Source organism: Ptychodera flava, chromosome 18, assembly GCF_041260155.1.
Source record: "Ptychodera flava strain L36383 chromosome 18, AS_Pfla_20210202, whole genome shotgun sequence".
Taxonomy (NCBI): Eukaryota; Metazoa; Hemichordata; class Enteropneusta; family Ptychoderidae; genus Ptychodera; species Ptychodera flava.
Genome location: NC_091945.1, coordinates 1,691,091 through 1,704,456, shown reverse-complemented (window position 1 = coordinate 1,704,456; position 13,366 = coordinate 1,691,091). Strand labels below are relative to the sequence as shown.

The following is a 13,366-nucleotide window of genomic DNA, read 5'->3' as shown; positions in this document are numbered from 1 at the left end:
ACATGCAGCAGCAGAAGATCCGACAGTTCTATCCCACTGTGGTTCATAACCTACAACACTTCTAGCTTCGTTGTTTTGAAATACATCGAGTCCGTACTAACGTAAGAAAACTCTATATGGCCACTTCAACAGTTTGCTGCTTCCCATGAAATGTATTGAGTGTTTTCACGTTTGTACTTCCACAAAACACTGGAAATACTTTCTGATTATTGTAGCCTTCAACAGTCATCGGTCTTGTGTGGTAAACAGTAAACAGGTGGCATAAATCTCAGCCAGCTCGCTCAGTTATTATGGCAGAGGTTTGGCCGGCAAATTCTTCCTGTGTATCAGTGAAAATAAGTAAACCCCCTACCCATTGCACCAAAACATTGATGACCCCCTTTAAGATGACAAACATTTCATGACCCCCATTGCTGGGGTAATTCTGCACACACAAACAACTCTGGAGGGGCGATAGAATCCAAGAAAAGACAATCAGATTTTTTCACAATGTGTGTTAACGTTTCAGTGAGCTCGATTTACAATAAGTCAAGCGTCAGAGTTGCCAAGACAAGAAGTTCATGTGACAGATAATTATACTTTTGTTCAGATTTACGGTTGAATGACTTCAGAGAATGAAATCATGCAGAGAATCATTTTATTTTCCAGAATATTTTTGAACACTAACTGCTTTCTGACGGGACGAATACTTATGTAAATTAAGCGACGCCCTCTGTGCTGTTTGAAAAATACATGACCCCCCGCCTTTTCAAATTTAAGGTGACCCCCACCCTTGGATTTTGTCGGCCCACCCTCGGCAGTAATAACTGAAGGCTTCCTAAGTGTCAAATACGCTCTTATTTAACTTGATCAAAATGTGTCGAATCGTGGAGCTTCTGTCCCGATACTTCAACTTTTAACATGGATCGATGTATATGTGAACTGCCTTTCAATGCCTCTGTGTCTAATAGCAGTGGACTGTCTTTCAACACAAATGTTCAGACATCAAAGAAACGTTCACATAGTAAACACAGCGACTATTGGCGCAGTAGACAGTTCACGTGGGTTACCTACCTCCTTGACTAAAATCGAGCACAGCAGCAATGATCTGTATTGAGTCTCTCTGTGGTTAATCCTTTACATTCTTGGAATGTCACTCTAACAGAATGTTACTATCATGCTGTAATATGGAATGTTTCTGGGCTAAGCGATCCATTTGTTTTTGCTGCTGGAGCTGAGGACGGCCAAACTTCTTCAAAGCTCCACGCTTCTTCTTTCTCTTTTTTTACTTGCGTATTAATACACTAGTGAAGAAAAAGCGTAGCAAACACTAAAGTTTCATGATAATGTAGCCGTAATCACTCCTAAGAACATGTTTGAATCTAACTGACTACTCTACCGAAAACGAGAACCAGTTTCCATCGCAGGAATAATAAACGAGTCGCGGAAGATGCACTACTTCAATTTGAGCGAACTGCCACATATTACAGGAAATCTGTGACACTGCATCATGACAACACCTTGAAGTTGTCTTACACGCGAACGCTAAACAACATCGTGTACTATACAAACTGCTTTGAAATCTTGAAACAGGTACTGCAAAATTTTACCTGGTTACAGATGCATAAGTCATTTTAAATTAATTTTGGAAATTTTCAAAAGCCGGGACGATGTAAGTAGTTTTCTGTGTCATAAGAAATATTAACTTTTTATAAAGCCACGTAGAGGTTTTTAAAAATATGACAACACTCAAAAAGCAGGGTACTAAATGTTATAATTTGGTCCAGATGTTGTGTTTGACTAAAATTCCTTCCGAGCATACTAAGTTAATATGTCATTCGTTTGATGGATAATGCCATCATTTTTTAAGAGTGTGATATGTTTGGAACTTTACTCTCTGCGTATCGATGTTATAATTTAGGTTCATATTTACATAAATTTTATGAACATGCAATTTGAAACGTCAGCACTAGATTTGTCGATCTTTGTGAAGTTGTGACGGGCATCAATGGTGTGCATAACAGGTTGCGCTAACAAACGAACCAATAAACAAATGTACAGTGCTGCTAACTTGTACCAAACAAATACGTTCTTAACACTCTTCTGCCTCTGAATGAAATTAGTGTGCAAATGTGAAGATTTGCATTCTGTCAACAGTACAATTGTCAGGCTGATGCATCATTTTGTCAGACTGTGTAACTGTGAAGAAGCCACACACTAAGATATTTACTTCACAGTAAAATCAAATTTATCCTTATTAGGATTTTATGTATTGTTTTAGGCTCAGTAAATCATTCGAGACTCTGAAAGCATAGTGGGTAAATAGGCCTTCTAGCAAGTATAGAGAAAGCGTAATTTATGGAATAGTCAAACACATGAGAATCACATGGCTGGAAAAAAAATCGTTTCATGCCCTGGTCAATGAAAGCTATTGATTTGCAAGATCTGAAAGGTGTTGATAAAGTCAAGACGAGAAAATGATGAGCAATCTTACAATCTGGTGTAGGACAAAGCTATGCAGCAAACGTTAGTGAAGCAAAACAGCAAAGGCTTCTTTATATTGTTGCTGCTGGTAAAGTAGGCTGAAATTACACATTAGAAAACGTCAAGAGTTGCAATGACTGTCAACTTGAGCGTTCCTTTCAGATACACGAGTCAAGATTCTGTGCTTTTATGAGCGGTAACACAATATGTACCGTACCAGCGTAGTTTGTCAGGCAATTTCCATGGGAATCCCAGTTGTCTTTCCTACACAGCTCAGTACTGATCTGAAGAATGATTTCATTCTGGTAAGTGAAATACAATGTAAAACAGGTCGCGTAGCCTACATGTGAGGACCTATGAAAAAATTGCGAGAAGCACCAAAATGCAAACGGGTTTTCAGGATGTCTAATTTCCCCTCGGAGGTTATCAGGTCAACTGAAGGATTAAAATGAAAGAGAGAGGCATTATGGGCCTTAGAAAAAAATACCGTGGAAGTATAGTGAGCAAGAACAAACATTTTATGAATGCAAAGAGATTTGTACCATGCAGATTGATTCGAAAGAACTAGATGTTACAGATGACCAGCTTAAACTTATGCGGACTTTATTATCGCAAGCGAAGCCTCCAAGCCGCTATTGTACTAGTGCTTTCACCCGATCCATTGCAGATATCGACAAACATATCTTTGTAGGTTATTGTGCCCCTTCCAATAATCAGAAGAAATTGGAACTTATTGTTTTGACTAGCAGACTTGCAATGGGAGGAATTGATATGATGAAATTTGTTTAACCACCCAAGAAGTAAATGTTTTGATGAAAGGACATTTTAAAGTTTCTGAAAAGATATAATGGTGCTTTTGGTTTTTCTATCAATCTATAGTGGTGATGCTTAAGAAGGACAAACAGGGACAACTTGAAAGTAGATCATGGACAACAGTTTTTTAATGATAACTTGTTATAAAATATAATTTGCTTTGCCAGTTCAAACATGTCAGAACCAGTTCAAACGAGTTTCTACCCTAGTTATGTGACTGTCAAATGATTAACTCTCCCTTGAAGCACCATTTCCCTCTACTTATGCTATGCTCACTCTCTCTACATTTACAACTCGCAGCTTTTTTAAGTTCATGCTGAAATTTATATTATAATTTCTTGCCGATTGTGGATGAGTTATCCCCAATTTTTAACAATGATTCTTTAATAGATTGTCTTCACTGTTCTGCCAAAATGTAAATACTTTATTTACCTGTATCATATTCATCACTAGCAACCCGGTCCCTCCCCACGCTATAACAAATCCAAATTGTCTCTGATTATTCACTTATTGGCATTATGCTAAAAGTGGAGTCCTCAGTAAGGTACTTGGATCTGACGTCCGCAAAAATTGGTACAGTATTTCACTCCCTCTCTCTTGAACGCATAAAACAAAAATCTGCATAAATTTCTGATAATATCAGAATTTTTACTTTGTAATAATTGTATCAATTTATCGATATTTGGTATGGAAAAGTAACCGTTTCAAGCCCCGATTAATGGAATATAGTGATTTACCAGATCTGAAAGGTGTTGATAAAGTCAAGATGAGAAAATGACATGCAATCTTACAATCAAGTGTAGAACAAAGCTATGCAGCAAACGTTAGTGAAGCAAAATAGCAAAGGCTTCTTTGTGTTGTTACTGGTGGTAAAGTAGGCTGAAATTACACATTAGGAAACGTCAAGAGTTGGAATGACTGCCAACTTGAGCGTTCTTTTCAGATAAACGAGTCAAGATTCTGTGCTTGTATGAGCGGTAACACAATAGGTACCGTACTACAGGCAATTGTCAGGCAATTTTTTAATGGGAATCCCAGTTGTCTTTCCTACACAGCTCAGTTCTGATCTGAAGAATGATTTCATTCTGGCAAATGAAATACAATATAAAACAGGTCGAATAGCCTACATGTGCCAGGACCTATGAAAAAATTGCGAGAAGCACCAAAATGCAAACGGATTTTCAGGATGTCTCATTTCCCCTCGGAGGTTATCAGGTCAACTGAAGGATTAAAATGAAAGAGAGAGGCATTATGGGCCTTAGAAAAAAATACCATGGAAGTATAGTGAGCAAGAACAAACATTTTATGAATGCAAAGAGATTTGTACCATGCAGATTGATTAGAAAGAACTAAATGACCAGCTTAAACTTATGCGGACTTTATTATCGCAAGCGAAGCCGCTAAGCCGCTTTCACCCGATCCATTGCAGATATCGACAAACATATCTTTGTAGGTTATTGTGCCCCTTCCAATAATCAGAAGATATTGGAACTTATTATTTTGACTAGCTGACTTGCAATGGTAGGAATTGATATGATGAAATTTGTTTAACCACCCAAGAAGAAATGTTTTGATGAAAGGACATTTTAAAGTTTCTGAAAAGATATAATGGTGCTTTTGGTTTTTCTATCAATCTATAGTAGTGATGGCTAAAAAGGACAAACAGGGACAACTTGAAAGTAGATCATGGACAACAGCTTTATAATGATAACTTGTCATAAAATATAAAATTTGCTTTGCCAGTTCAAACATGTCAGAACCAGTTCAAACGAGTTTCTACCCTAGTTATGTGACTGTCAAATGATTAACTCTTCCTTGAAGCACCATTTCCGTCTATTTATGCTATGCTAACTCTCTATACATTTACAACTCGCAGCTTTTTTTAAGTTCATGCTGAAATTTATATTATAATTGCTTGCCGATTGTGGATGAGTTATCCCCAAATTTTTAACAATGATGCTTTAATAGATTGTCTTCACTGTTCTGTCAACATTTTAATACTTTATTTACCTGTATCATATTCATCACTAGCAACCCGGTCCCTCCCCACGCTATAACAAATCAAATTGTCTCTGATTATTCACTTATTGGCATTATGCTAAAAGTGGAGTCCTCAGTACGGTACTGGGATCTGACGTCCGCAAAAATTGTTAGTATTTCACTCCCTCTCTTGAACACATAAAACAAAAATCTGCATAAACTTCTGATAATACCAGCATTTTTATTTTGTAATAATTGTATCAATTTATCGATCTGTTCAGAGTTCTGAGTACATAGGACAAACTAGCAAGAAATGAAATTCGTTTTCAATTGACACTTTATCACAAATACGAACTCTATGTTCTTTGGCAAGATCCTTGTGTCGCCCTCTTTCAATATTCAATGAATGTGACGATATACAGAAGGATGTAAATACATTTTTGAAGACTGGTTTCATGGAAATGTTAACAAAATTTTCAAAACAAAGCCTATTCTGAAATAATGTATGAGTATCTAATCTGTTGTAACTATTCAATAATTCTGAACATCAATATCACTGCAACGTTGTCTAAACTGTGATAAAAATACAATTTCATTTCCTATTCAATACTCTCTTGTTCAACACAAAAGTTGCGTAGACAAGTAAGTGATATACAGTAGAGCGACCGTTTTAGCAGTTTACGATGACCATTCAACCATCTGATCGGCTCATCTACCAGCAAGAAAAAGTCATTTAAATATCACGTCAACCACTCCACCTGTCAATATACGTCATGGTATTTAGTTCTTGAGGTTCCGTTTATCGTATTACAAATGTCTTGGTGAATATTTATTCTTGCATATTTTTATGTCATGAATGTTTCCAATAGCTTATTGTTACAGTAAATGGCGTTTTTTAAAAAATGAATAGTACTTTATATTAATAACACGTCCAAACCCTGACTTATTTTGTTTCAAATCGACATAAATCAGACAATTTAACATGTGGAACACTTACGCGACTTATTGTCAGTAAAGTTATGACATTTTATGCTTCGGCGACAAGATGTTTTATGAGGGATCGTTTTCCTCCAGGAGGCAAATATTAAATGCCCTCGCCATAACAAAGGTATAAAACGAGAAGTGGTTGCGATCAGTGAGTGCGTCAGCTCTACCGTAATATATTGTTTGCAGTACGTCCGTTTGTTCCTGTAAGTCATAAAGGTACGTACATACTTTGAATGTGTAGATGTTTAACTTACTTCAGTCGTGGGTGAATTGCACAAAGGAACCTTGTTTTGTGACTTCAATTGCCCATCATCAGAATCTTGACGATTCTATCGTTTATACGATTTTAAGCCATTTGTCAACTGCTTATCGTGTCCTGGCATCAGAATGCCTATAGCAAGCCAGCCAAAGGGTTTTAAATTCCATATAGTTTGCATTAGAGGAAGTATTATTTTATTGTATTCAGTATCACAGTAGACGCGCCTTTTGCTATGTTGGACGATAAATGCTTAAACAAGAGCAGCTGAATTTAAGCTTCTGTGGCGGATGCTAAACTAACTCAAATTTGCGCAGTCTTGTGCAGCTTGATCTTTTGTAAATCGTTGATGTGTAACTAAAAACAGGCTTTATTGAAATTCCAAGGAGGGAATAGATATTTTGAAATTTGCAAGTCTTTTTTGAGTAAAATTTATTTAACATCCTAATGTACGATGACATCCTATGATCCACGATTATGTTACAGTGTTACAATGATAATCGATTTACATCCACCTTTCGGACTTTTCGTAACTATAGGCCGCTAAGTAGCTAGTACAATAGTTGTAGACTAAATAAAGTAATACAATTGTAAGTAACATCGATGCAGTAGAAAGTAATAACGATAAAGAAAAGTATGTCAATTAATAGCAATCTTGCCCATTTGTTAGCCAATAAGTAAAAGTCTTTCATCTCAGATAAAGTGTAGGACAAAAACAGTACAACATGTCACAAAGTATCGGTACACATCGCACGGTTCAATCCATGGAAGAAAGATTGACGCCTGGATAAACAACCAAGAAGTGATGTCAGGTGTTTCGAAAGGATTAACATATCCTACCCCACACATGGCACCTGCCATATACCAATCTGTCAGTCAAAATATGAAGTACATGATCACAATTTATAGATTGATGTTATTGATGCCATAATTTACCACTGGTCTGAGAGACATATCATACTTGTCATCAAGTGTAAGACACCTGCCAAAAAGTTTTCATGTAAAGATAAGCCTTTCTTCATGTGTAAAATTGATTTTTGCGTTTGCGACAGCATTACGGAGGCAATGTCTCTCGGCAAATTCACAATGTGAACTACATGCTCCCATAGAACCATAAGGTGAGATATGTATACTCCATAGGCTGATGAAAGTGGAATTGCTTTCTAGGTGAGGGAAATTGATGATATTATTAAAGTTAAAAACTATCTACTGTTGATTGACCAATCAGAGTGCTCAATTCAGGGTGTTTTATCTGCTCGTAAAGCCATGGTCACCAAATTCCAGAAACGAATGACAGCGCCATAGTAAAGTACTGTCCAATCAAAAGTGAACATGTCATATTCTGTAGACATCTGGTACGTTTTAATATTCAAATTTGGTAACACAGTGGAAACCAGCTGCAACACAAAATCTGCTGTGGTACAAACATAAACTAATGTGCCCTAGGGCATTTAAACTAATGTGCCCTAGGGCATTTATAGGATGCTCCATTACATTGGAAGGCTATTTCACAAATAAAAGTTTAATTCATATCCTAAACATGTTACATTGACAAAGGGGACGGTTGACGTAAACACATTGAAAACGAAAATATATCAGTTAGGGGCGATAGTTTTTAAGTCGGATAAAACCCTCGAACTTGGGCTCTTCTGGTATATAAAGTCCAACCCTTCCCTTTTTCAAGTTATAGTGGTTAGATTTGTAACAACCGTATTTTTTTATAAATTGAAACTCGTTCACACAAACCACGCCCATGTCGCTCACCTTGTCCTGTATATCATTTAAAAGTGGAGTTACTCCCCCTGAGTGTAATTTAAGTAATAATCGATATTTAAGAAACTTTGACTTCGTTTTTTAACTGCTAAGCTTTTCTACTTACATTACAAAGCCTGTAGTAGATATATTTAGAAGTGGAGTGTTCCTGTTGGCTTACATGAGAAAAATTCCTGGCAAATTTTGTCCGGTCTATCCTGTATATAAAGCAATTGACATTACAAGCGTCGATGTAAGTATTGTGTAGGGCTTATAACAAACGGGACGATAGTTGGTCGGAAAAGACCCTAATCCAATCAAAGTGTTACTATATTTGAAATATTTACATAATGACAAACTAATGAACCTTTCACTACATATTTTGTTGTATCAAATTGGACAAAGTCTACTGGCAACGCTTGGCAAGTGATGAATATAGAGAGCAAAAGAAAGAGCTGTATTTAGTGTCAAGGCTTTATTGAATTTCAAAGAGCGCTTTGAGCCCCTTCCTAGCATATGCCATATTAAAGTGTATGCAAATTTCAAAAAGAAAATGGCTTGAAATAAGAAATAACTTATCATTATAAATAAGCAAACCCAAAACAGGCTAAAAATGTGAGATATGCATACATCATTATGCAATGTAGATATATAGTCCTGTCCTATTACCGATTGCAGTCGATGGCGTTTTCGGCAAGGTTCAGTTTAACTAATATTAAAATGTCCACGCAGAAAGTGGAGCATACAATATCCATATTTGACAGATTAATTTTTTGCATTGAAATTTGGTCAATTATTGTGTAACAAATGTCGAACTACACCAACCATTTTTATTTCTGCGTTTTTCACAGATCACTCTTCAGAATGAGAAACAGTGTTCTGTTAAGCGTCGTTGTGGTTGTTGTTCTATCGGCTGTTCCAGCAATATTTGGTATGCTTGCAACTTCTTTTCAAAACAGAAACACAATCAGAAAGTGAGACAAACAAAAAAGAAGTGGCTTTCTAAAAACACAAACTTGTTAAGTCCGAATTTTTTTGTATACGCAAATATGAATCTGACGAAACACATCGTGTTTCGGCAATACATCCTTTCAGGAAGCTGAAGGGTATTGGTCAACAAGAAATTCAGGATAAATTTGATTGATTAACGAGTGTCCAACACAGAAAAACAAACATTATACAGTGAGTTTCAAGACAAAATGTATATAGAGGTAAAAATCTCAAAATAACGGTAAGGATAGTAAAGAACACAAATTGTGTACATTGCTCTAACATCTTGCAAAAGGTGAAAATGAAATTGCATATTCTTCTGTTGATTACTAATCACGGTGCCAAATGCACATACCTGAGTAAAAGACTAGAGTTGACCAGAGATATTGGTTCACGTTAAAGGGAGAACAACGAGATGAGAATTACATGTATCAATTCTACGTCTATAATTGCATGTTACTGAACATTTGAAACGTGGTTTTATTAATCTCTCAGGAGCAGGCTTACAATGCATCAATCAGGGCGTCGATGGACCTAGAGCCACCAACTACGCCACATGTCCCACAGGTAAGTCGAATGGCATCTGCATTAACGGTCCGTGATTTGTCAAAAGGTTGATTCATTTTTGAGAAACAATGTAGACAGAGATGATAGATAAATAAGCAAACAATTAGATAGATAGATAGATAGAGAGAGAGAGAGAGAGAGAGAGAGAGAGAGAGAGAGAGAGGGAGAGAGAGAGATAGGGGACGGATGGATGGATGGATAGATGGACGGATGGATGGATGGACGAACGGACGGACGGATTGATAAATGAATGAATGGATGGACAGACGGATCGACGGACTGACAGACAGACAGAGTGAGTGAGGAGTAGAGGGTGAGTGAGAAATATGGATATTACATTAATGTTCATTGTTGAAGTGTTCGCGTTTGTTAATTTACTTAGGTTTGTTTCTCCAATTGCTTTGTTTTCTATTTCAATGTTAGGCTACACCGTCACTGGCTGCAGCTGTGGCAGGGCTTGTGGTTCCTACAGCATTCAAGAGCTTGGGGATGGACGTACACGCTGTTTCTGTCATACTGGCTGCCCTCGTGGAAATCCAATTGACTGGACCTTAGCTCGATGCTGCAAGGTCGATCCACCGAGACTCTGCTAAAGTACAGTCTTTGAATTTGATTCAAGATGACGTCTTTGTTCAATTTGGCTTCATAAATGACAATAAAAAGAACAAGGAACTGACAAAACTGCAAACGTTTACTTGAATCAATCGCATGATTAAATAGAAATCGATGATAAATGCAGCTGAATAGAATGCATTTTAGTCGATAAATAAAATGGTTTTGCTACTGAATTTATTGTAATAATTTGATTATTTCACAGGTTTTGTAAAATCGGCGTTTAAGTGGTTATTTTTATGCCGCCCCACACCCACCACACCCCGCCCCGATGACTGTCTTGAAAACTTTAGATACAGGGTGCACCTTAATTCCAGATCTGGTCACCGTGAACTGGTATAGAAAATGTTTTGCTCCTTAAAATGAGAACGAAAGATTATAAGGTCTATAGAGAAGATTATCAACTTGAAGTTAAATTTAGCGTATCGTCGTAGCAAATCGATGGAAAATTGTATCTTTCAACTTACTAGATGAAGTACTTAATAGAAGATGTAAAAAGAAAGTACCCTGCTCAAAGACACAACTGACAAATTACAGGTCTCAAAACGTGAACTCGCTTTACAGTTAATGCATTTCAGTTCCCCCTCCCCAAAAACAGAACAAGCCAGCCAGTCCATAACGTCTGGATATATAACTCATTCAACATTCATTTTGAAATTTGGCGCAAGCAATGACAAGGTAACTCGCTTTCTGTGTCACCAGAAAAGTCTTGTAACCCGTGTCGACGTTTCATTGAAATGTGATAACACTCAAAAGGCAGGGTACTAAATGCTGTAATTTGCCTAGTTGTTGTGTTTCACCAATTCATTCTGTGTAGACTTTGTTAATAGGTAATTCTTTTGATGAATGATACCGTCAATTTCGAGAAGTGTGGTATTATTATCTACGTATTTGCGGTTATATTTCGGTTTATATTTCCATCAATGTTTGTGAAACATGTAATGTTGAGCTGTGGTGAAATTTGAACTAGCATCGACGGTGTGCATTGCAGTTTGGGCAAACAAACAAACAAACCGACTCGGACAAATGTTAACGCTGCTAAGTTACACTAATTACGTCCTAGTCTATTCATTATAATTTTGACTCTGGTGTGTTCTATTTATTCCATGTATTACAAGTCATTGTCAATGACATAGTCCCCACTTGTAAAAGGAGTATTAGTCTTGATGGGGCAGGGAAATGTGGTCATTAAAAGTATCGCTGGAGTGTATAAGTTCACATCTATGGGCACATAGGTTTATGTCATTTTTCCCAATTGATAACAAGAGGCATGTCTAAGTTATGGTTCTAAATCGGGAAAAAGATCAGACCTCTAGCTGTGTTGGCCAGCCAAGAAATACATATGTGCATAATAAATGAGGTACGAGATGTGAAATCTGAAGGTCTAATATCCTATCAAAATTGAAGCTTATAGAACTTGTGGTTACCGAGTTATGCATCTATATGTATAATCAAGGTCTAAGGTCATCAAGGTCACGTGACATTTGAAAAACATTGTATTGCTAAGTTATCCCTATATACCAAAAATCAGACCTCTAGCTCTATTGGCTCGCTCAAAATTAGATATGCGCATAATTGATGAGGTACAATATGTGCCGTCATAAGGTGTCCCATCATACCATATATGAAAGGTTTGGCACTTGTGGTTACTGAGCTATGGACAAATATGTATATTTGAGGTCAAAGGTCATCAAGGTCCATGACATTTTGTCAAAAATTTCGTATTGCTATATTATCCCTATATACCAAAAATCAGACCTCTAGCTCTATTGGCTCGCTCAAAATTAGATATGCACATAATTAATTAGGTACAATATGTGGCGTCATAAAGTGTCCCATCATACCATACATGAAGGGTGTAGCACTTGTGGTTACTGAGTTATGGACAAATATGTATATTTGAGGTCCAAGATCACCGAGGTCACGTGATATTTTGTCAAAAAAATTGTATTGCAAAGTTATCCCTATATACCAAAAATCAGACCTTCAGCTCGATTGGCTTGCTCAAAATTAGATATGTGCATAATGAATGAGGTACAATATGTGGCGTCATAAGCTGTCCCATCATACCATACAATAAGAAGGGTGTAGCACTTGTGGTTACTGAGCTATGGACAAATATGTATATTTGAGGTCAAAGGTCACCAAGGTCATGTGACATTTTGTCAAAAAATTGTATTGCTAAAACATCCCTATATACCAAAAATCAGACCTCTAGCTCGATTGGCTTGCTCAAAATTAGATATGTGCATAATTAATGAGGTACAATATGTGGCGTCATAAGCTGTCCCATCATACCATATATGAAGGGTGTAGCACTTGTGGTTACTGAGTTATGGACAAATATATATATTTGAGGTCAAAGGTCACCAAGGTCACGTGACATTTTGTCAAAATATCTGAGATATCTGCGTGAACGGATGGACTCACGGACGGACATGACCCAATCTATAAGCCCCCTGGACTTCATCCATGGGGACTAAAACTGTGTCACTGCATCCTTTTTGCAATATGAATACGATGAGAAACTAAATTTTTATTTTTCTTGGCCTTATACATGGGAGTCTATGGACTGCCTTATACATGGGAGTCTATGGACTGCCTTATACATGGGAGTCTATGGTCTGCCTTATACATGGGAGTCTATGGTCTGCCTTATACATGGGAGTCTATGGAGACTGCCTTATACATAGGAGTCTATGGAGATGAAAACTAAAAAGTCCTCTAACACGGCCAAATTTGATCGCATTGTGAAACAAATCGACATGCATCTGTATGGGGTAGGGTACTATCCTTGTGCAAAGTTTGAAAGAAATTGACCTGGGCATGTCTGAGATATCTGCGTGAACGACGGACGCACGCACACACGGACGGACATGACCAAACCTATGTTTGGACAGTGTCTGTGGGGACTAAAAATCCACTTATGGATGCAAACGTTAATCT

General features: G+C 37.2%; 1 protein-coding gene across 2 annotated transcripts in view; it reads left to right on the top strand.

Annotated features, from left to right (window-relative positions):
* Nucleotides 1–11,196, top strand: part of LOC139117980 (resistin-like) — a 30,465-nt gene extending 19,269 nt beyond the window's left edge. The window contains exons 1-4 of one of the 2 annotated variants that reach the window (XM_070681241.1): nt 6,366–6,459; nt 9,103–9,182; nt 9,737–9,808; nt 10,232–11,196. In XM_070681241.1, the coding sequence (XP_070537342.1) occupies nt 9,116–9,182; nt 9,737–9,808; nt 10,232–10,401 (309 nt within the window). In that variant the 5' untranslated portion in view covers nt 6,366–6,459; nt 9,103–9,115 and the 3' untranslated portion in view covers nt 10,402–11,196. Of the gene's footprint in view, nt 1–6,365; nt 6,460–9,102; nt 9,183–9,736; nt 9,809–10,231 lie in introns of those variants that run through there. The other variant, XM_070681240.1, reaches the window with a different exon arrangement.
* Nucleotides 11,197–13,366: the final 2,170 nt, after the last annotated feature.